The sequence below is a fragment of the Odontesthes bonariensis genome, chromosome 20, assembly GCF_027942865.1.
Source record: "Odontesthes bonariensis isolate fOdoBon6 chromosome 20, fOdoBon6.hap1, whole genome shotgun sequence".
NCBI lineage: Eukaryota > Metazoa > Chordata > Actinopteri > Atheriniformes > Atherinopsidae > Odontesthes > Odontesthes bonariensis.
The window spans coordinates 4,130,646-4,153,477 of NC_134525.1; the positions used below are offsets into that span (position 1 = coordinate 4,130,646).

Genomic DNA, 22,832 nt, shown 5'->3' on the forward strand with positions numbered 1-22,832 from the left:
ATGCCCCCGGAGTTGACCGAGGTGCTGAATCAGGCTGTGCAGAGGCGGGTGAATTACACTGAAATCTCGCCTCTTCTCCCAGCTGTGCGCCGAGATGGGAGCCGGCCCCCAAAGCCTGATCCTCCACACAGAGGTGCGCTGGCTGTCACGAGGGAAACTCCTATCCCGTCTTTATGAACTTCGGGAAGAGCATTTTGAATGTTCACCTGAACACGCTGTCCCACATAAGGACAAGCTCGCGGATGAGAGGCGGTGCGCCAGGCTGGCTCACCTTGCGGACATATTTGGACATCTGAACGAGTTGAACGTCAAGCTTCAGGGCAGGAATGAAAATATTTTATCATCCACAGACAAGATTCTGTGGGGGGGTTTATGGGCAAAATGATTCTTTGGGACAGGGCTCCATGGAGATGTTCCCGCTGGCATCAGCTGCGCCACAGGCAGCTATGGAGCGCGCTGTATGTGCCGAACACCTTAAGACCTTAAAAGACAGGTTTGAGCGCTATTTTCCACGTGTGGCTGACATCGAGGACCATGATTGGATCCGAGACCCATTCAACCAGGAATCCTCAACAGAAAAGCTCACTATGAAAGAGAGAGAGAGGAGTGCGCAGAGCTCCGTGTGGACCGCACACTGAAACTCAAATGTAGTGAGCTCCCTCTGGATCAGTTTTGGTTGGCTTCTGCATCGGAGCTTGTCCAACCACGCCATTGAGCAACTGCTTCTTTTCCCCACTACCTGCCTGTGTGAGTTGGCGTTCTCCTCTCCAGTTCACATGAAGAACAACAGGAGGTCGCGGCTCTCGGTTGAACAGGACTTGCGAGTGGCCCTGTCCTCAGTGCCACCGAGGATTAAAGAAACCTGCGCGCCCCGACAGGCACATGTATCTCACTAATTGGAAGTAGGCAAAAATATTTACAATAGCACGTTTCAATGCTGATTACTGAAATGTTACTTTTATCATTTATAGTTCATGGGCAGTGCAGCTTCATTGCATTGGCAGTTCTCTGTGCTGAATTTATGCGTTCTGAGTTTCCTTTGCATAATATTTGATTTTGTAACCTGTCTGGTTTATATGAGTGTGTTGTTGCTTTGATGAAGCCTAATTTGATCAAGTTTCAATTTTTAAAAAATAAATATTTCGTAAATAAACATTTCACGAGTAATATAATTGTCTTTGTCACATTTTTTTGGCATTAGAAAATAATTATGCACATTTACAGATATTTGCACACACACGTGCACACGCACATGCACACACACGTGCACACATATGCACGTGCACAAACACAAATGCACTAGCACGTGCACAAAAACACGTGCACGTTCATACACACATGCACACGTACGTGCACACAAACATGAACTAGCACGTGCACACACATGCACACGCACGTGCACACACACATGCACACGCACGCGCGCACACACGTGCACACGCACGCGCGCACACACGTGCACACACGTGCACACACACACGTGCACACACACACGTACACTAGCACGTGCACACACACGCGCACGTGCACACACACACATGCACACACACACACACGTGCACACGCACATGCACAGACGTGCACTAGCATGTGCACACACACATGCACACGCTCGTGCACTACCACGTGCACACACATGCACATGCACATGCACACGCACACAAACACACGTGCACTAGCACGTGCACACACACATGCACACGCACACACATGAACACGCACGTGCACTAGCACGTCCACACACATGCACACGCACGTGCACACACATGCACACGCACGTGCACACACACATGCACTAGCACGTGCACACGAACGTGCTTACACACATGCACACGCAATTGCACGCACGTGCACACACACGTGCACACGCACGTGCACAAACACACATGCACACGCACTTGCAAGCACGTGCACACACACGTGCACACGCACGTGCACACAAACAAATGCACTAGCACGTACACACACACACACGTAGACAAACACACGTGCACTAGCACGTGCACACACAGACGCACGCACACAAACACACGTGCACTAGCACGTGCACACACATGCACACGCACACATATGAACACGCACGTGCACTAGCACGTCCACACACTTGCACACGCACGTGCACACACATGCACACGCACGCGCACACACATGCACACGCATGTGCACACACACATGCACACGCGCGCGCGCACACGTTCACACACACACGTACACTAGCACGTGCACACGCACGTGCACACACACACATGCACACGCACAAGCACAGACGTGCACTAGCATGTGCACACACACATGCACACGCACGTGCACACGCACGTGCACACACATGCACACGCACGTGCACACACACATGCACTAGCACGTGCACACGAACGTGCTTACACACATGCACACACACTTGCACGCACGTGCACACACACGTGCACACGCACGTGCACACACACATGCACTAGCACGTGCACACGAACGTGCTTACACACATGCACACACACTTGCACGCACGTGCACACACACGTGCACAAGCACGTGCACAAACACACATGCACTAGCACGTGCACACACAAATGCACTAGCACGTACAAACGAACGTGCTTACACACGTGCACACGCACATGCACAGACGTGCACTAGCATGTGCACACACACATGCACACGCTCGTGCACTACCACGTGCACACACATGCACATGCACATGCACACGCACACGCACACAAACACACGTGCACTAGCACGTGCACACACACATGCACACGCACACACATGAACACGCACGTGCACTAGCACGTCCACACACATGCACTAGCACGTGCACACGAACGTGCTTACACACATGCACACGCAATTGCACGCACGTGCACACACACGTGCACACGCACGTGCACACGCACGTGCACAAACACACATGCACACGCACTTGCACGCACGTGCACACACACGTGCACACAAACAAATGCACTAGCACGTACACACACACGCACGTGCACAAACACACGTGCACTAGCACGTGCACACACAGACGCACGCACACAAACACACGTGCACTAGCACGTGCACACACATGCACACGCAAACATATGAACACGCACGTGCACTAGCACGTCCACACACATGCACACGCACGTGCACACACATGCACACGCACGCGCACACACATGCACACGCATGTGCACACACACATGCACACGCACGCGCGCGCACACGTGCACACACACGTACACTAGCACGTGCACACGCACGTGCACACACACACATGCACACGCACAAGCACAGACGTGCACTAGCATGTGCACACACACATGCACACGCTCGTGCACTACCACGTGCACACACATGCACATGCACACACACACACATGCACACGCACACAAACACACGTGCACTAGCACGTGCACACACACATGCACACGTACGTGCACACGCACGTGCACACACATGCACACGCACGTGCACACACACATGCACTAGCACGTGCACACGAACGTGCTTACACACATGCACACACACTTGCACGCACGTGCACACACACGTGCACACGCACGTGCACAAACACACATGCACTAGCACGTGCACACACACAAATGCACTAGCACGTACACACGAACGTGCTTACACACATGCACACGCACTTGCACACAAACGTGCTCAGACACATGCACACGCACGTGCACACACACATGCACACGCACAAACACACATGCACACACACATACGCACGTGCACAAACACAATTGCACTAGCACGTGCACACACACGTGCACTAGCACGTGCACACGAACGTGCTTACACACATGCACACGCACTTGCACGCACGTGCACACACACGTGCACACGCACGTGCACAAACACACATGCACTAGCACGTGCACACACACAAATGCACTAGCACGTACACACGAACGTGCTTACACACATGCACACGCACTTGCACACACACAAACGTGCTCAGACACATGCACACGCACGTGCACGCACACATGCACACGCACAAACACACATGCACACACACATACGCACGTGCACAAACACAATTGCACTAGCACGTGCACACACACGTGCACTAGCACGTGCACACAAATGCACACGCACAAACACGTGCACAAAAACACGTGCACGTTTAAACACACACGCACGTGCACACAAACATGAACTAGCACGTGCACACAAACGTGCTTACACACATGCACACGCACTTGCACGCACGTGCACACACACGTGCACACACACATGCACACGCACGCGCACACACACATGCACGCGCGCAAACACGTGCACACACACACGTAAACTAGCACGTGCACACACAAGAGCACGTGCACACACACGTGCACAAGCACAAGCACAGACGTGCACTAGCACGTGCACACACACATGCACACGCTCGTGCACTACCACGTGCACACACATGCACATGCACACAAACACATGCACACGCACACAAACACACGTGCACTAGCACGTGCACACACACATGCACACGCAAACACATGAACACGCACGTGCACTAGCACGTGCACACACATGCACACGCACGTGCACACACACACGTACACTAGCACGTGCACACACACGCGCACGTGCACACACACACATGCACACGCACAAGCACAGACGTGCACTAGCATGTGCACAAACACATGCACATGCTCGTGCACTACCACGTGCACACACATGCACATGCACACACACACATGCACACGCACACAAACACACGTGCACTAGCACGTGCACACACACATGCACACGCACACACATGAACACGCACGTGCACTAGCACGTCCACACACATGCACACGCACTTGCACGCAAGTGCACACACACGTGCACACGCACGTGCACAAACACACATGCACTAGCACGTGCACACACACAAATGCACTAGCACGTACACACACACGCACGTGCACAAACACACGTGCACTAGCACGTGCACACACAGACGCACGCACACAAACACACGTGCACTAGCACGTGCACACACACATGCACACGCACACACATGAACACCCACGTGCACTAGCACGTCCACACACATGCACACACACACACGCGCACGTGCACACACACACATGCACACACACACACACATGCACACGCACAAGCACAGACGTGCACTAGCATGTGCACACACATATGCACACGCTCGTGCACTACCACGTCTACACACACACACACACACACATGAACACGCACGTGCACTAGCACGTACACACACATGCACACGCACGTGCACACACACATGCATTAGCACGTGCACACGAACGTGCTTACACACATGCATTAGCACTTGCACGCACGTGCACACACGTGCACACGCACGTGCACACACACATGCACACGCACACACATGAACACGCACGTGCACTAGCACGTCCACACACATGCACACGCACGTGCACACACATGCACACGCACGTGCACTAGCACGTGCACACACACACATGCACACGCACACACACATGCACACGCACAAGCACAGACGTGCACTAGCATGTGCACACACATATGCACACGCTCGTGCACTACCACGTGCACACACACACAAACATGCACACGCACACACATGAACACGCACGTGCACTAGCACGTACACACACATGCACACGCACGTGCACACACACATGCATTAGCACGTGCACACGAACGTGCTTACACACATGCATTAGCACTTGCACGCACGTGCACACACGTGCACACGCACGTGCACACACACATGCACACGCACACACATGAACACGCACGTGCACTAGCACGTCCACACACATGCACACGCACGTGCACACACACGTACACTAGCATGTGCACACACACAAATGCACACACACACGTGCACACGCACAAGCACAGACGTGCACTAGCATGTGCACACACACATGCACACGCTCGTGCACTACCACGTGCACACACATGCACATGCACACACACACACATGCACACGCACACAAACACACGTGCACTAGCACGTGCACACACAAATGCACAAGCACGTGCACACACACGTACACTAGCACGTGCACACACACGCGCACGTGCACACACACACATGCACTAGCACGTGCACACACACAAATGCACTAGCACACACATACGCACGTGCACAAACACACGTGCACTGGCACGTGCACACACACACATGCACACGCACGTGCACACACACGTGCACACACACGTACACTAGCATGTGCACACACACAAATGCACACACACACGTGCACACGCACAAGCACAGACGTGCACTAGCATGTGCACACACACATGCACACGCTCGTGCACTACCACGTGCACACACATGCACATGCACACACACACACATGCACACGCACACAAACACACGTGCACTAGCACGTGCACACACACATGCACGTGCACACACACAAATGCACACACACACACACACATGCACACGCACAATACAGACGTGCACACGCTCGTGCACTACCACGTGCACACACATGCACAAGCACACACACACACACACGCACACAAACACACGTGCACTAGCACGTGCACACACAAATGCACAAGCACGTGCACACACACGTACACTAGCACGTGCACACACACGCGCACGTGCACACACACACATGCACTAGCACGTGCACACACACAAATGCACTAGCACACACATACGCACGTGCACAAACACACGTGCACTGGCACGTGCACACACACACATGCACACGCACGTGCACACACACGTGCACACACACGTACACTAGCATGTGCACACACACAAATGCACACACACACGTGCACACGCACAAGCACAGACGTGCACTAGCATGTGCACACACACATGCACACGCTCGTGCACTACCACGTGCACACACATGCACATGCACACACAAACACATGCACACGCACACAAACACACGTGCACTAGCACGTGCACACACAAATGCACAAGCACGTGCACACACACGTACACTAGCACGTGCACACACACGCGCACGTGCACACACACACATGCACTAGCACACACATACGCACGTGCACAAACACACGTGCACTGGCACGTGCACACACACACATGCACACGCACGTGCACACACACGTGCACACACACGTACACTAGCATGTGCACACACACAAATGCACACACACACGTGCACACTCACAAGCACAGACGTGCACTAGCATGTGCACACACACATGCACACGCTCGTGCACTACCACGTGCACACACATGCACATGCACACACACACACATGCACACGCACACAAACACACGTGCACTAGCACGTGCACACACACATGCACGTGCACACACACAAATGCACACACACACACACATGCACACGCACAATACAGACGTGCACACGCTCGTGCACTACCACGTGCACACACATGCACAAGCACACACACACACGCACACAAACACACGTGCACTAGCACGTGCACACACACATGCACACGCACACACATGAACACGCACGTGCACTAGCACGTCAAAACACATGCACACGCACGTGCACACGAACGTGCTTACACACATGCACACGCACTTGCACGCACGTGCACACACACGTGCACACGCACGTGCACAAACACACATGCACTAGCACGTGCACACACACAAATGCACTAGCACGTACACACACACGCACATGCACAAACACACGTGCACACACAGACGCACGCACACAAACACACGTGCACTAGCACGTGCACACACATGCACACGCACACACATGAACACGCACGTGCACTAGCACGTCCACACAAATGCACACGCACGTGCACACACATGCACACGCACGTGCACTAGCACGTGCACACACACATGCACACGTGCACACGCACGTGCACACACACACGTGCACACACACACGTACACTAGCACGTGCACACACACGCGCACGTGCACACACACACATGCACACACACACGTGCACACGCACATGCACAGACGTGCACTAGCATGTGCAAAAACATGCACACGCACGTGCACTACCACGTGCACACACACATGCACACGCACACACACACACGTGCACTAGCACGTGCACACACACAAATGCACTAGCACACACATACGCACTTGCACAAACACACGCGCACTGGCACGTGCACACACACACATGTGCACACACGTGCACACACACGTGCACACACACAAATACACAAGCACGTGCACACACACGTATACTAGCACGTGCACATAGATGCACACGCATACACATACGCACATGCACACACGTACACTAGCACGTGCACACACACGCGCACGTGCACACACACACATGCACACACACGTGCACACGCACATGCACAGACGTGCACTAGCATGTGCACACACATGCACACGCACGTGCACTACCACGTGCACACACATGCACACACACACGTGCACTAGCACGTGCACACACACAAATGCACGAGCACACACATACGCACGTGCACAAACACACGCGCACTGGCACGTGCACACACAAACATGCACACGCACGTGCACACACACACGTGCACAAGCACGTGCAAAAACACACATGCACTACCACGTGCACACACATGCACTAGCACGTTCACACATACACGAGGAGTCTATGCCTAAGGAAGGAGGAGTCTCTGTATCAAGGGGAGGAGTCTCTGTATTAGGGGGAGGAGTCTCTGTCTTAGGGGAGGAGTCTCTTTGTCAGGGGGAAGAGTCTTTGGGGAGGAGTCTCTTTCTTGGGGGAGGAGTCTCTGTATTAGGGGGAGGAGTCTCTTTGTCAGGGGGAGGAGTCTCTGTATCAGGGGGGAGGAGTCTCTGTCTTAGGGGTGGAGTCTCTTTCTTGGGGGAGGAGTCTTAGGGGGAGGAGTCTCTTCCTAGGGAGTATGTATCAAGGGGTGGAGTCTCTGTCTTAGGGGGAGGAGTCTCTGTTTTAGGGGGAGGAGTCTCTGTCATGGGGTGGAGTCTCTCTATCAGGGGGAGGAGTCTCTGTATCAAGGGGAGGAGTCTCTGTTTTAGGGGGAGGAGTCTCTGTCTAGGGGAGGAGTCTCTGTTTTAGGGGGAGGAGTCTCTGTATCAAGGGGAGGAGTCTCTGTTTTAGGGGGAGGAGTCTCTGTCTAGGGGAGGAGTCTCTGTTTTAGGGGGAGGAGTCTCTGTATCAAGGGGAGGAGTCTCTGTATCAGGGGGAGGAGTCTCTGTTTTAGGGGGAGGAGTCTCTGTATCAGGGGGAGGAGTCTCTGTATCAAGGGGAGGAGTCTCTGTATCAGGGGGAGGAGTCTATGTATCAGGAGGAGGAGTCTATGTATCAAGGGGTGGAGTCTCTGTCTTAGGGGGAGGAGTCTCTGTCTTAGGGGAGGAGTCTATGTATCAAGGGGTGGAGTCTCTGTCTTAGGGGGAGGAGTCTCTGTATCAGGGGGAGGAGTCTATGTATCAGGGGAGGAGTCTATGTATAAGGGGGAGGAGTCTCTGTTTTAGGGGGAGGAGTCTATGTATAAGGGGGAGGAGTCTATGTATCAGGAGGAGGAGTCTCTGTCTTAGGGGGAGGAGTCTATGTATCAAGGGGTGGAGTCTCTGTCTTAGGGGAGGAGTCTCTGTTTTAGGGGGAGGGGTCTCTGTATCAGGGGGAGGAGTCTATGTATAAGGGGGAGGAGTCTCTGTATCAAGGGGTGGAGTCTCTGTCTTAGGGGGAGGAGTCTATGTATCAGGGGGAGGAGTCTCTGTTTTAGGAGGAGGAGTCTATGTATCAAGGGGTGGAGTCTCTGTCTTAGGGGAGGAGTCTCTGTTTTAGGGGGAGGAGTCTCTGTATCAAGGGGAGGAGTCTCTGTATCAGGGGGAGGAGTCTCTGTTTTAGGGGAGGAGTCTCTGTATCAGGGGGAGGAGTCTCTGTCTTAGGGGAGGAGTCTCTGTTTTAGGGGGTGGAGTCTATGTATCAAGGGGTGGAGTCTCTGTCTTAGGGGGAGGAGTCTCTGTTTTAGGGGGAGGAGTCTCTGTCATGGGGTGGAGTCTCTCTATCAGGGGGAGGAGTCTCTGTCTTAGGGGAGGAGTCTATGTATCAAGGGGTGGAGTCTCTGTCTTAGGGGGAGGAGTCTCTGTATCAGGGGGAGGAGTCTATGTATAAGGGGGAGGAGTCTCTGTATCAGGGGGAGGAGTCTATGTATCAGGGGGAGGAGTCTCTGTCTTAGGGGGTGGAGTCTATGTATCAAGGGGTGGAGTCTCTGTCTTAGGGGGAGGAGTCTCTGTTTTAGGGGGAGGAGTCTTTGTCTTAGGGGAGGAGTCTCTGTTTTAGGGGGAGGAGTCTATGTATAAGGGGGAGGAGTCTCAGTATCAAGGGGTGGAGTCTCTGTATCAGGGGTGGAGTCTCTGTTTTAGGGGGAGGAGTCTTTGTCTTAGGGGGTGGAGTCTATGTATCAAGGGGTGGAGTGTCTGTCTTAGGGGAGGAGTCTATGTATAAGGGGGAGGAGTCTCTGTATCAGGGGGTGGAGTCTCTGTCTTAGGGGGAGGAGTCTCTGTTTTAGGGGGAGGGGTCTCTGTATCAGGGGAGGAGTCTCTGTTTTAGGAGGAGGGGTCTCTGTATCAGGGGGAGGAGTCTCTGTTTTAGGGGGAGGGGTCTCTGTATCAGGGGGAGGAGTCTATGTATAAGGGGGTGGAGTCTCTGTATCAAGGGGAGGAGTCTCTGTTTTAGGGGAGGAGTCTCTGTCTTAGGGGGAGGAGTCTGTCTCAGGGGGAGGAGTCTGTCACATGTGTGTGCACGTGCACATGTACACATGCACATGCACGTACGTTTACGCACAAACACACACCACTACACATGCACACGCAAACATGCACAAACACACACATGCATACGCACGTGCACACACACAAACGCACACTTAGACACGTCTCTTCTGTAGTTCAAACTCCTTTGTCCTTCATATGTATCCTTTCGAAGTAGGTTCCACGCATAAAGCCCTTTAAATGACCCTTTTGGAGAAAGAAACACAGGAATAGCCTTCTTTTGCGGAGTTAAGACGAAATACGGATTTTTGCTATAAAAGGAATTCCTTCAGTCAAAACAAGTTCAAACTCCTTTGTCCTTCATATGTATCCATTCGAAGTAGGTTCCACGCATAAAGCCCTTTAAATGACCTTTTTGGAGAAAGAAACACAGGAATAGCCTTCTTTTGCGGAGTTAAGACGAAATACGGATTTTTGCTATAAAAGGAATTCCTTCAGTCAAAACAAGTTCAAACTCCTTTGTCCTTCATATGTATCCATTCGAAGTAGGTTCCACGCATAAAGCCCTTTAAATGACCTTTTGTGGAGAAAGAAACACAGGAATAGCCTTCTTTTGCGGAGTTAAGACGAAATACGGATTTTTGCTATAAAAGGAATTCCTTCAGTCAAAACAAGTTCAAACTCCTTTGTCCTTCATATGTATCCATTCGAAGTAGGTTCCACGCATAAAGCCCTTTAAATGACCTTTTTGGAGAAAGAAACACAGGAATAGCCTTCTTTTGCGGAGTTAAGACGAAATACGGATTTTTGCTATAAAAGGAATTCCTTCAGTCAAAACAAGTTCAAACTCCTTTGTCCTTCATATGTATCCATTCGAAGTAGGTTCCACGCATAAAGCCCTTTAAATGACCTTTTGTGGAGAAAGAAACACAGGAATAGCCTTCTTTTGCGGAGTTAAGACGAAATACGGATTTTTGCTATAAAAGGAATTCCTTCAGTCAAAACAAGTTCAAACTCCTTTGTCCTTCATATGTATCCATTCGAAGTAGGTTCCACGCATAAAGCCCTTTAAATGACCTTTTTGGAGAAAGAAACACAGGAATAGCCTTCTTTTGCGGAGTTAAGACGAAATACGGATTTTTGCTATAAAAGGAATTCCTTCAGTCAAAACAAGTTCAAACTCCTTTGTCCTTCATATGTATCCATTCGAAGTAGGTTCCACGCATAAAGCCCTTTAAATGACCTTTTTGGAGAAAGAAACACAGGAATAGCCTTCTTTTGCGGAGTTAAGACGAAATACGGATTTTTGCTATAAAAGGAATTCCTTCAGTCAAAACAAGTTCAAACTCAATTTGAAATTTCAAATTTCAAATAATGTCATGTAAATCGAAATATAATGTTAATACATAAAAAGCTTGTTGCATAGTTTGCAAGTTTAAACACTCACCTGGCAGGCCCCTAACTCTAACCCTAACCCCAGCCTTAACCCTAACCCTAACTCTAACTCTAACCCTAACTCTAACCCTAACCCTAACCCTAACCCCAGCCTTAACCCCAGCCTTAACCCTAACCCTAACCGGTCCCATATATATTTACATGATCAATTAATTAATAGCTTAAACCTCATTTTATAACGTTTTGTTTCATTATTGACATTGTTAAGCCCTTATGATGAGTAAAAATGCTGCATGACAATGCTTTATAAATCAAAGTTTTATTACAACCAGTTCAATGATCACAAAATAGCACCACTTCCACAAAAACAACTTCAGATCAGTTCAACAGTTAGAAATACCAACAGCCACCACAACACGAAACAGTATCAAAGCAGCTTCATCACCAAAAGAAAAGGGGGGGGGGGGGGGCACCATACAGTGATCCAATACGGCGCTATTAATGAAAGTATGAAACTCTGAAGGATAAAAAACATGTCAACCACTCGAGAGGAAGAACTGACTGTATTAAGCCACTCAAAGAGCGTTGAGAAACACCAGCTGTTTGAGCTTGGAGGGAGAGGGAGAGGGAGGGAGAGGAGAGGGGGAGGAAGAGAGGAGAGGAGAAAAAAAAGAGCGGGGGAGAGAGAAAGAGAAAGAGATTCGGAGCGGAATGTAGCGATTTGCCGAGACGAAGTCTCGGCACATTACGCTACATCCCGCGAAGGGACACGCCCCCGCGCGTGCGGCAGGGTCTTCGCCAGCCGCTCGCTCTATTTATGTCCCTCTGAGCTCGCGCCCCTCTGACTCACGGTTGCGCCAGCAGAGCGGGAAAAGGCTTCAAACTGCCTTGTTCATTCACACACAACAGCTCTGCCCCGGCTGGCTGGGAAGTCCTCGCTGGGGCTGCTGCTGCTGCTGCTGCTGCTGCTGCCGCTGCCGCCGCTGCTTCACCTCCTTCGGCTTTTCCTCTGCCACACACAGGCATGATGGGAAATGTAGTCTCTTCTTCTCTTCTTTACAATTGAATTAAGTAAGGTAAGATTTCCCCCCCATCTGTACAAGTCATTTGCATTTTAAAATAATGAACTAACATTCAGTCAGGTATTTATACAACAACCAAGTCACACTGTAAGAGAATTTAAACTGAGTTTGTCAATTGTCTTGCAGCTCTTGATTTGAGAATTGTGATGATTGGAAAAACTGCTGTGGGCAAAAGTGCAGTTGGAAACACCATTCTTGGAGAAACGAAATTCAAATCTAGTCCCGCTGCAAGTTCAGTGACAGAAGCCTGTGAAAAAGGAGTCGCTCTCTGGGGTAACAGAGCAGTTAGTGTGGTTGACACGCCAGGGATCCTGGACACTTCCAAAACGGAAGATTTCATAAAAAGAGAAATAGTGAAATGTGTCAAAGTCTCCTGTCCTGGTCCACATGTCTTCCTGCTGGTGATCCAAATTGGCCGATTCACCAAAGAAGAGAAGAACTCTGTGGAAGCACTACAGGAGCTGTTTGCTCCAAAAGCCAACCAGTTCATGATTGTGCTGTTTACCCGTGGTGGTGATCTTGGAGCCATGACCATACAGGAATATGTACGTGAAGGTGACCCGGGGCTTCAACGAGTTATCCAACGTTGTGGCGGAAGGTTCCTAGTCTTTGACAACATGAGCAAGGACAGAAAACAGGTAACACAACTTCTGGAGATGGTCGACAACGTGCTGGCAGCAAACGGGGGGACACATTACACAGATGCAATGTATAAAGAGGTAGAGTTAGCTCAGAAAATGGGGCGAGGTGACATGGATGAAGAATTCATGATGGCTCTGATCCAACGCATCTTACTTTTTCATTTGATTCTTGCAAGAGAATAAATGACCATGGTGGATTGTCTAGACTCATAATCAAGACCTAGAAAGATTTTGTTTGCTACCTTTGTAAGCAAACAGAGGAGGTTCGGCAAAGTTAGAACACACTGTGTAGACAGAGGGGGAGTACAGCATTGCTTTAAATAATTTATTAGTCAAAATTGAGGAAACCTTGAGCTGTTGATTGTTATGGGGGAAATATGTGGTTTCTATTATACTGAGAGTGTGATATGCTGATAATAAAACATAGTTTAGTTCTGGTAGATATAATGTTAATTTGATAAGAAGCCAATAATCATGGCGGTTTCTCGTATTTTATAATCGTGGTATTCAATATGTTAGGATTTAGCTTTGTGGTGTAGAAAATGACTTATTGATAGAATGTATTCCTTACAAATTAATACATGATGATGGTGATAGAAAAGTATTTACTATTAATGTTTCTTGTTATTAAATTGAACTGACAAAGTCACAAAAGCAATTAGATTTGATCTAACTGTCTTTCTTTTCCCATATGTTGTAATTTTATCATCCATTCAGCAATAAGAGTAACTGTAAAACTACACGTGTATAATATGTAGATGCAAGTGATGTCTAAGCTAGCAGCCTTTTTAATACGTTGGCTCTGAGCAATTTAAATAATGATCCTTTTTTTAAAAAGTTAGCGAATGCTGTGGCAGACGTCACAAACTTTCACCGGGAAGGAAGCGACCAGAAGTGTCTCCTCCATAGTGATTTATCCACCTCACATTACTGAGCTTCATCCAACCTTCTTAAAGGAGAAGATTTGTGCTTAGCATTGCATTTAAAAATCCTTCAATTTAAAAGACCTTTTAAAGATCAATAAGATAAAATACGTTTTTTTAAATATTGCATGATAAACTACAGAGAGTATTTTATGAACGCACTTGCATGCACATATACACAGCACAGTGGGATTAAACTGATTTGGTTGTTTTAGCTGAGAAACATGTTTATTTTGTTGTACTCATGATTCTGTGATTATTAAAGTCATGTCTGATTTACCTGCTTGTTCTTTACCTTTAAACTAAATAAATGTGAGTGAATATTCAGCTCTCCTACTTCATTTTCTTTATTTGCAATAAGACACATCATTGCACTTGTTCATCAGAGAAACCAGTTGAACATCATGAATCAATTAACTGTTTTGTTTAGAGAACTTTGACATAAACACAGTTATGCTTTACTTTATGGGTATTTATTTATAATATATTTTGAATTAAATCTTAAGAGCATTATTTAAAAAAGATCTCTCATAAATTTAATTGTTTTATGTATTATTGTCTTTCACAATATCATCTACACACTCAAAAAAAAGATCTGGTTGCCAGTCCAGGGTCACACTCACACTCACTCCCAGGAAGCCAGAGAACCCACGCTTACACGGGGAGAACATGCAAACTCCACACAGAAAGGTCCAAGCTGGGAATCAAACCTTTCTGTGGCTTTTGTTAGTTCTGTTTGGAAACCCTTATTATTGAAATATCAAAGCCACTGCTGCCATCTACTGGCTAACAAAACATTGACATGAAAAAGGCAGAAAAAATCTCAGCAGGTGATTTTGTTATTTAGAAAAGCATCTCCATTATTAATCTGATTATTATTAAATAATAATAATAATCGTAATAACACAAGCAAACTATCATAAAACAAATACAAACAATCTTAACCTAAAAGTGCCAAAGGTATGACATCATCTTGAAGTACAATTGAATTAATAAGATTTTTGTGTCGCAAACGGTTTATTGTTTTGATGTTTACAATTTAATATCGGCAAACAACTATTTCATAAACATTCTTTATAAACAATAATGTAATATTTTGTAATATATGTAATATAATGCAAAGTTGCCGCTGCACATTTGAAAGTGATCAGTATAAACAACAAACTCTCTCATCTGTCCATCTTCCCACACACTTGATCAAATTCAGGGTTACTATGGTGCTGGAGCATGTTGCAGCTAACACTGGCCGATCTAAATGAATTCAAACTTCATTTCTAATAGTCCTAATATATCAGTCCTTATATTTGTAACAGCTCCCACAGTGAAGTTTAAACATTAGCTAAAGAGAGCAATCACCTACAGACTGAAAGTTCACAGAAAAAGACTCAGTAAGTTGGATTCTTAGTCGTTTTTAATAGCATTTATTTAATTATGACACTTGACATCATGAAACAGGCTGCCCAGATGAGTAGAAATTCTGTGCTTTGTCTTATAAAACAATAAGCTCTCCACATCAAACAATGATTTACTGACCAAATTATCTTTATGATCCAGGAATAAATGCCCAGGCAACGTTTGACCTCATGGAAAATCCTGGAAAAGTTACTTTATGTTAATGGTGGACAGTACAGGAAGTCACTCTTACCTAAACTATCCTTGGTGTCGTATTCAAGGACACACAGTAGTGATGTCCATGCAAAGCTTCTTGACATTGAGAGAAAAAAACAACAACAACCAGTTTTCAAGCATTGGTAACAATAACCACACCAACTCCTTGTTATAGGCTTTATGGTGCAACTTGTTGCGTCTCTCCCTGGAAACTACAGACAATTTTAAGAGCGAGCCAAAGAGGTTTTTACATGTTGAAAAGATTCACCATTGGGAGGAGAAAAATCAGGGAAAACAGACAGACTAGTACTGACTAATCCACCTCGAAGGATGTGTTACTCACCACTTCCTGTTGGCTCAAATATACAGCATTAAACATAAATGCAGATCAATTTGGCTTTATGACTGTCCTATATTACCAGTCCTTAAAGTCATCCACCACATTTTGAGCAGGAACATGATTTATTTCAGGCAGTTCATCTCTGTTTTTTTTTTTTTAGAAGAGCAGCAACCTTTTAAGGCCAGAAACTGATTTTGCAGGAGAATTCCAGCGCTGGTTCGTCCCTGTGAAATGTAGATTCATCCGCTGGGATCTTTACAAGGAAATATTCCCCAGAGAGTTTCTGAAATACCTACAGATGATCAGAGGCACTGTCGGGGTTCAGAAACCCCTCATGAAGATGTTGAGAGCCATTTATACTTTGTGAGTTTGCGTTCCAGTGTTAGCGTGACGAGTCTGAAATACAGCCGCTCCTCTGGGTTTCCTCCAAAATCCAAAGAATGCCCATTCTGAAATCAGTCATTTTAAGGCAAAGCTGTGATCCTTTTACGAAAAAAATAAAATAAAATCCTAATGAGACTTTTCTGTTTCTCAGAAACTTGCAGTTCCTCATAAGTGTGTTTTGTTAGTGCCTTGTTAGTTAAGGTGTTTCAGGTTGTTGTGCCTGATAGTGCTCAGTGTGATCGAGTGCCAGTGAGAAGGAATGAGCGTCCATCGGTGCTGCAGACGGCCGAACATGTGCTCTCGTGCAGGTTACTGTCCTGCTGCTGCATCTGAAACACGGCGAACATGTTTAGCATTAGAGGATGAGACACAGAGGCCATAAAGTTCAACAGGAAAATGAATGAAATAAGACCTTTTAACAACCCCATTCCAAAAAGATTGGGATGCTGCGTAAAATGTCAATAAAAATAAATAAAACAAGCTTTTTTTGACATTTGAAGAGGTTTTTAAGCTAATTTCAAGATCACTTTTTATCCCAAAAGTCCCAAATATCACATCTTATTTCAAGAAATCTTTACAAGCCGATTTTCACTAGTTCCATTTGCAGATTTTTTTGCTTATTTCAAGCAAAAACGTCTTGTATTTGTTGGTTTTTTTACTTATTTTTGGAGGGGCATTTTTTCCAGTGCAGTTTAAACAAACTATAATTCAACAGTCATATGATAAAAGCCTTTCTGTTATTTGTTTTCTCTGTTTTCAACGGTTGGGCTTGTAAACAGTTTATCAGGAGCTAGCGGAAGTGAACCTCTGGCTCCATCTAGTGTCTGTTTTTATCAGCGCATGTGATGTTTAGTTTTGATGACCAACCTTTGACCAGGTTCAGCTCCGTCACCTCTTCTGGGTCGTTTCTGGGCTTCGAGGTTCTTCCTGCAGATGGAGAGAGATTGAGATTGTGATTGAACCTTTTCATTAAATGCCAGCCTTAAGTAGAAATCAGCCAGAAAACAAGGGGGACCAGAAACAAACAGTGTGACTTATACATGTATGTTGCAACTGTGCAATTGAAAATCTTTTCTCTCAACATCTTTTACCTCTCAGCTTTAGGTAGGTCAGCATTCCTGCCAGAGGTAGAACCAGCAGTGCAGCCACCAGACCGATGACCCACCAATAAGAGCTTTCCTCTGATGCTCTTTGCTGATCTGCAAAAGGTAACAAACACACACACACACAGACTTCTAAGAAAAAATGCACTCTCCATCCAAAGGTATATTTCTGTTGTAGCATAAACATCCCCAGAAGCAGGGCTAAATCTCACCAGACTTTCAACTATTCTACTCGGCAGCTCAGTCCAGAACGATTTGGATTATTAAGAAAAAACCCATGGAAAGAGCTGAGCATTGAAGCTTTTATTATATACTCCTGTCATAATCTAAAGAAAAATGTTAAACTCTAAAATATTACATGAAATCAGTGTAAAGTCTCTCAGTCTACAAATGTCCATTTGAATTGTTTGCTGCCTGCAGTACTGAGAGTTGGTGTTCCTAAAGACTGCTTCAGCAGAGGTTTATAATAACCGTAATCACTTCAAATCCTTCAAACAGACGAGATCCACTTCTGGGTTTCCCTTTGTACTTTCTTAAATACGTATCTGTAATTTAGAGATTCTATAGCAGTCCAACAAGAGTTCAATCATGCAGAGAATTTTCTGATTGTTATTGTGATGCAAGAAAAGCGTAATCCCAAAGGTTTTCTGTCCTTTGAATCTGCTGAGAATCTCAAAGAAAATGAAGCTCCTCATACACTGGAAAAAATGCCCCTCCAAAAATAAGTTAAAAAACAGCAAATAAAAGACGTTTTTGCTTGAAATAAGCAAAATAAATCTGCCAATGGAACTAGTGAAAATCGGCTTGTGAAGATTTCTTGAAATAAGATGTGAAATTTAAGACTTTTGAGATAAAAGTGATCTTGAAATGAGCTTAAAAACCTCTTCAAATGTAAAAAAAAAAAGCTTGTTTCATATGAAATGTGACTCAAAACTATTTGTTTTCAAGACTTTTTCATTTAACAAGATATTCCAGATGTATTGTCTTCAAACCAGTCCCTATATCTGGCTGAAATAGCACTTGTTAGGCAGTTGTGTCTTATATTAAGTGTAATGAGATATTTTGACTAGAAATGAGACAAATATTAAGACTTTGATTTTTTTCCAGTGTGCAACAACTGAAGAGGGACGGAGTCTGAATCTGGGCGCTGTGAAAGTTCTCAAATGTTCTACTGATAGCTGGGGTTAAAATTTGTTCAGATCAGTCTCAAACACAGGGTTTTCCTGACCTCTCAAAGTGTTTATGGGATCAGCAGCAGCCACTCAGATCATAGTTTCACATGTGCGGCTGACAAAAGGGGACTCTGGACACCACAGCAGTAAAAACAGAGCGAATCCTTCAACATGTTTGCGTTGTTGGGTTCATGACCTCACCTTCAGGACCGTGGATGGTCACTTCACTGCGTTCGGTGTGTGAGCTGTACGGCACGGAGAACTCGCAGGTGTAGCTGCCCGTGTGCTCCAAGTGTTTGGGGTCCATCAGTCGTAGGGCGCCGTCTCCAAACGGGACCCTGAAGTTGTCCAGCTCCATGTGGTTGTCCCATGGCGGCGTGGAGATGCTGCGCCCCGACCGGCTGTCGTAGGGGATGATGCGGGAAAACTCCTCGCCGTTGGAGAAGGTCCACTGGAGGGAGGGATTGTTCAGGTAAGTAGGAGCACTGCAGGGGATGGTCAGATCTTTCCCTTGAGTTCCTCTTATTTCTGCCAGGGAGCAAAGGTAGCAGCATATTCAGCACATATGAATGAGGAGTTCTTTTACTGGACTGCATTAGCAATAAAACTACACTATTACATTTTTATAACAAATCTGCGTGGATCTATTTAATAAAGCTGCCTAAGAAACAAAACCAGGGACGAAAAGTCTGAATATTTTTTGCAGTGATGCAGGTTCATCAAACCCTTCAGAAAATTGGAAAAAGTGAATGCAAATTCTTTCTTATTTTCATTCATTTTCATTTCTGAGACAGAAACAAATAACCCTCCCGTTGTCTCGCGGGTCAAAAGTGAGCCACTACCATGTTTAGCTGTAGAAAAAATACCTTCAACTATCTTTTTCCACCTTGAAATTTGATGACTTTTCCTAAAGAGACCCCGTCATTAGAAAAAGTCATACTTTATTTTTGTTGATGTTTCCATGTGGGCTGTACACCACTAGGGGACAAAGAATGGGCCTCATGCAAGAAGCGTTCGTACGCACAGATTTGTTCTTAAATCGTCCGTACCAGTGATTTAAGAGAATTTGTGCATTCACCAATCTTTTCGTATTTGACGTTTTCTTTCAGGTACGATGATGGGCCAGTTGATGAGTCTGTCAGGGATGGGGTTCTCATTAAACTCCCAACAGCTGAAAATGAATAAGGAAAGAAAGAGGAGAGAAAATGTTTATTTTACATGTATTTTACATTTATTCTACATATTTTACATGGCCAGCTGCCAAACATGACCAATTAATGAGGTTAGATAAATATGATTCATTCTGGTACAACAAACATTTTTACATTAGTATGACGTTAAGAATTAAGACAGAAAAAAAAAAATCTTTCAAACAAATGGACGATAATTAGGAAAGCCTGTTTTAGGAAAGATTCTCGTATTTGTTAGTGTTACTGGATATGATTTACCATTCTCAAAATGAAAAACTGCAAGATGATGCATGTCAAAACCTTCATTCCACGTGCACTAGCACGTGCGCGCACACACACACACACACACACACACACACACACACACACACACACACACGTAGCTAGCTAACAACAGTGACGCTTAGCTAGCTAACGACAGTACAGTACAGGTTAGCTAGCAAACGACAGTACAGTACAGGTTAGCTAGCTAACGACAGTACAGTACAGGTTAGCTAGCAAACGACAGTACAGTACAGGTTAGCTAGCAAACGACAGTACAGTACAGGTTAGCTAGCTAACGACAGTACAGTACAGGTTAGCTAGCTAACGACAGTACAGTACAGGTTAGCTAGCTAACGACAGTACAGTACAGGTTAGCTAGCAAACGACAGTACAGTACAGGTTAGCTAGCAAACGACAGTACAGTACAGGTTAGCTAGCTAACGACAGTACAGTACACGTTAGCTAGCTAACGACAGTACAGTACAGGTTAGCTAGCTAACGACAGTACAGTACACGTTAGCTAGCTAACAACAGTACAGCACATGTTAGCTAGCTCAGTGGTTCCCAAACGGTGTGCCGTGGGATTTTGACAGCCATATATCATTATTGCAATATACAACTACACAAAAACAATATTTTTTTAATTTACTATATCAGTACTTTGTATGCACTCATTTCATAATACAGAGGGAAATTCTATACTAAAAACAATTATTTTAAAAATATAAAGGAGCGTGACACATCAAAGGCTGAAGAACAACATTAAGACAGAGAAACACTCTAGCGAGAAAATGGAGCGCTTTCTTGTGCGGAGCAAACGACCAGCCACCAGTCCAGAGACTGCCAAAAGCACACCACCACCACCACCACCACAGGAAAACAAAAGAAGGAAACTGTCAGCAGGCAGTATAATGAAAGCTACCTGTCTCATGGTTTCACTTGGACCGCCGGGGATGCTAACCGCCCTCAGCCTGAGCGCGTCCTCTGTCGGGAGAAGTTAGCTAATGCTATGCACGGTGTGGGTGTGTGGTTGCTGCAATACAAGCACAATAATACAGAATGATTGGAAATGAAGTACAACTTAAACATAAGAATACACCTGAGCTACATATATCTAACCAAATAACAACTGAAATACAGCTCAAGATTAGTTTGGAATGTAAAGTCAGCATGAATCAATTAAACTTGAATGAGAATAAATCAATGCTTAGATGCAACAAAAGAGGGGCATGCACTGTGACTGATCAATTAACATACAGTATGCAATGTATAAACCAAAGAGATGAGCAATACAGCTACATACACGTTTCAGGCTATAGCTAGTTAGCGGCTAGCCCCACGTTACTCATTTGTGGCTAAATGTTCCCCATATTATACAAACCGATGGCAAAACTACTGCTAAGTCATCAAAGTAGACTCACGGATAAACACAAACATCAACATAGTGTAACACATAAGTAAATCAACATAACTCACGGCTTAATGGACGCACACACCACAGAGATCGGTTCAGCCGATGTTTTGCGCTGAACCGATCTGCGTCTTTGTGGTGCATTCAAGGACCTTGGCAGGGTGGGAATTCACATGCGCAGCAATTATTAACAGAAAGAAACACACAGAGACAACCTTTTGTACATCTTCCACGTTGAGAGAAACTTGGCCTTCTTCAAAAGAGCGCGGGATCTGAACCAGAGGCCGTTTGTTGGATTGTGTGAAAGTGTCTGAAAAGGCAATGGAGGCTAGTTACATGCTAGCGGAGCTCATTGCAAAGCAGAAGAAACCTCACACAATAGCGGAGACACTCACCCTCCCCGCTTGCAAAAAAATTGTAGGTGTCATGCTGGGTCCAGATGAGCTATCCAAAGTGCCGTCGTCTGATAACACAATGAAAAGAAGGATCGACGACATGTCAGGAGACATTGAGCAACATTTGACAGAGAAACCACAGGCGAGCGGCAGATTGTCCCTACAACTGCACGCATCTGCTGCCATAAGTGGGGCCGCAGCCCGACTTCTGGCAAACGTCAGATATGTTGATGGTGACTCTATCAAAGAGACTTTTTTTTTCTGGAAAGAAATGGAAAG

General features: G+C 46.3%; 1 protein-coding gene across 1 annotated transcript; it reads left to right on the plus strand.

The window, feature by feature from the left end:
* LOC142370463 (GTPase IMAP family member 7-like) lies at positions 1 to 13,946 on the plus strand. The gene is made up of 2 exons (XM_075453042.1): positions 1 to 133; positions 13,249 to 13,946. The coding sequence occupies exons 1-2, from the start codon at positions 1 to 3 to the stop codon at positions 13,944 to 13,946; spliced, it is 831 nt and encodes a 276-aa protein (XP_075309157.1).
* Positions 13,947 to 22,832: the final 8,886 nt, after the last annotated feature.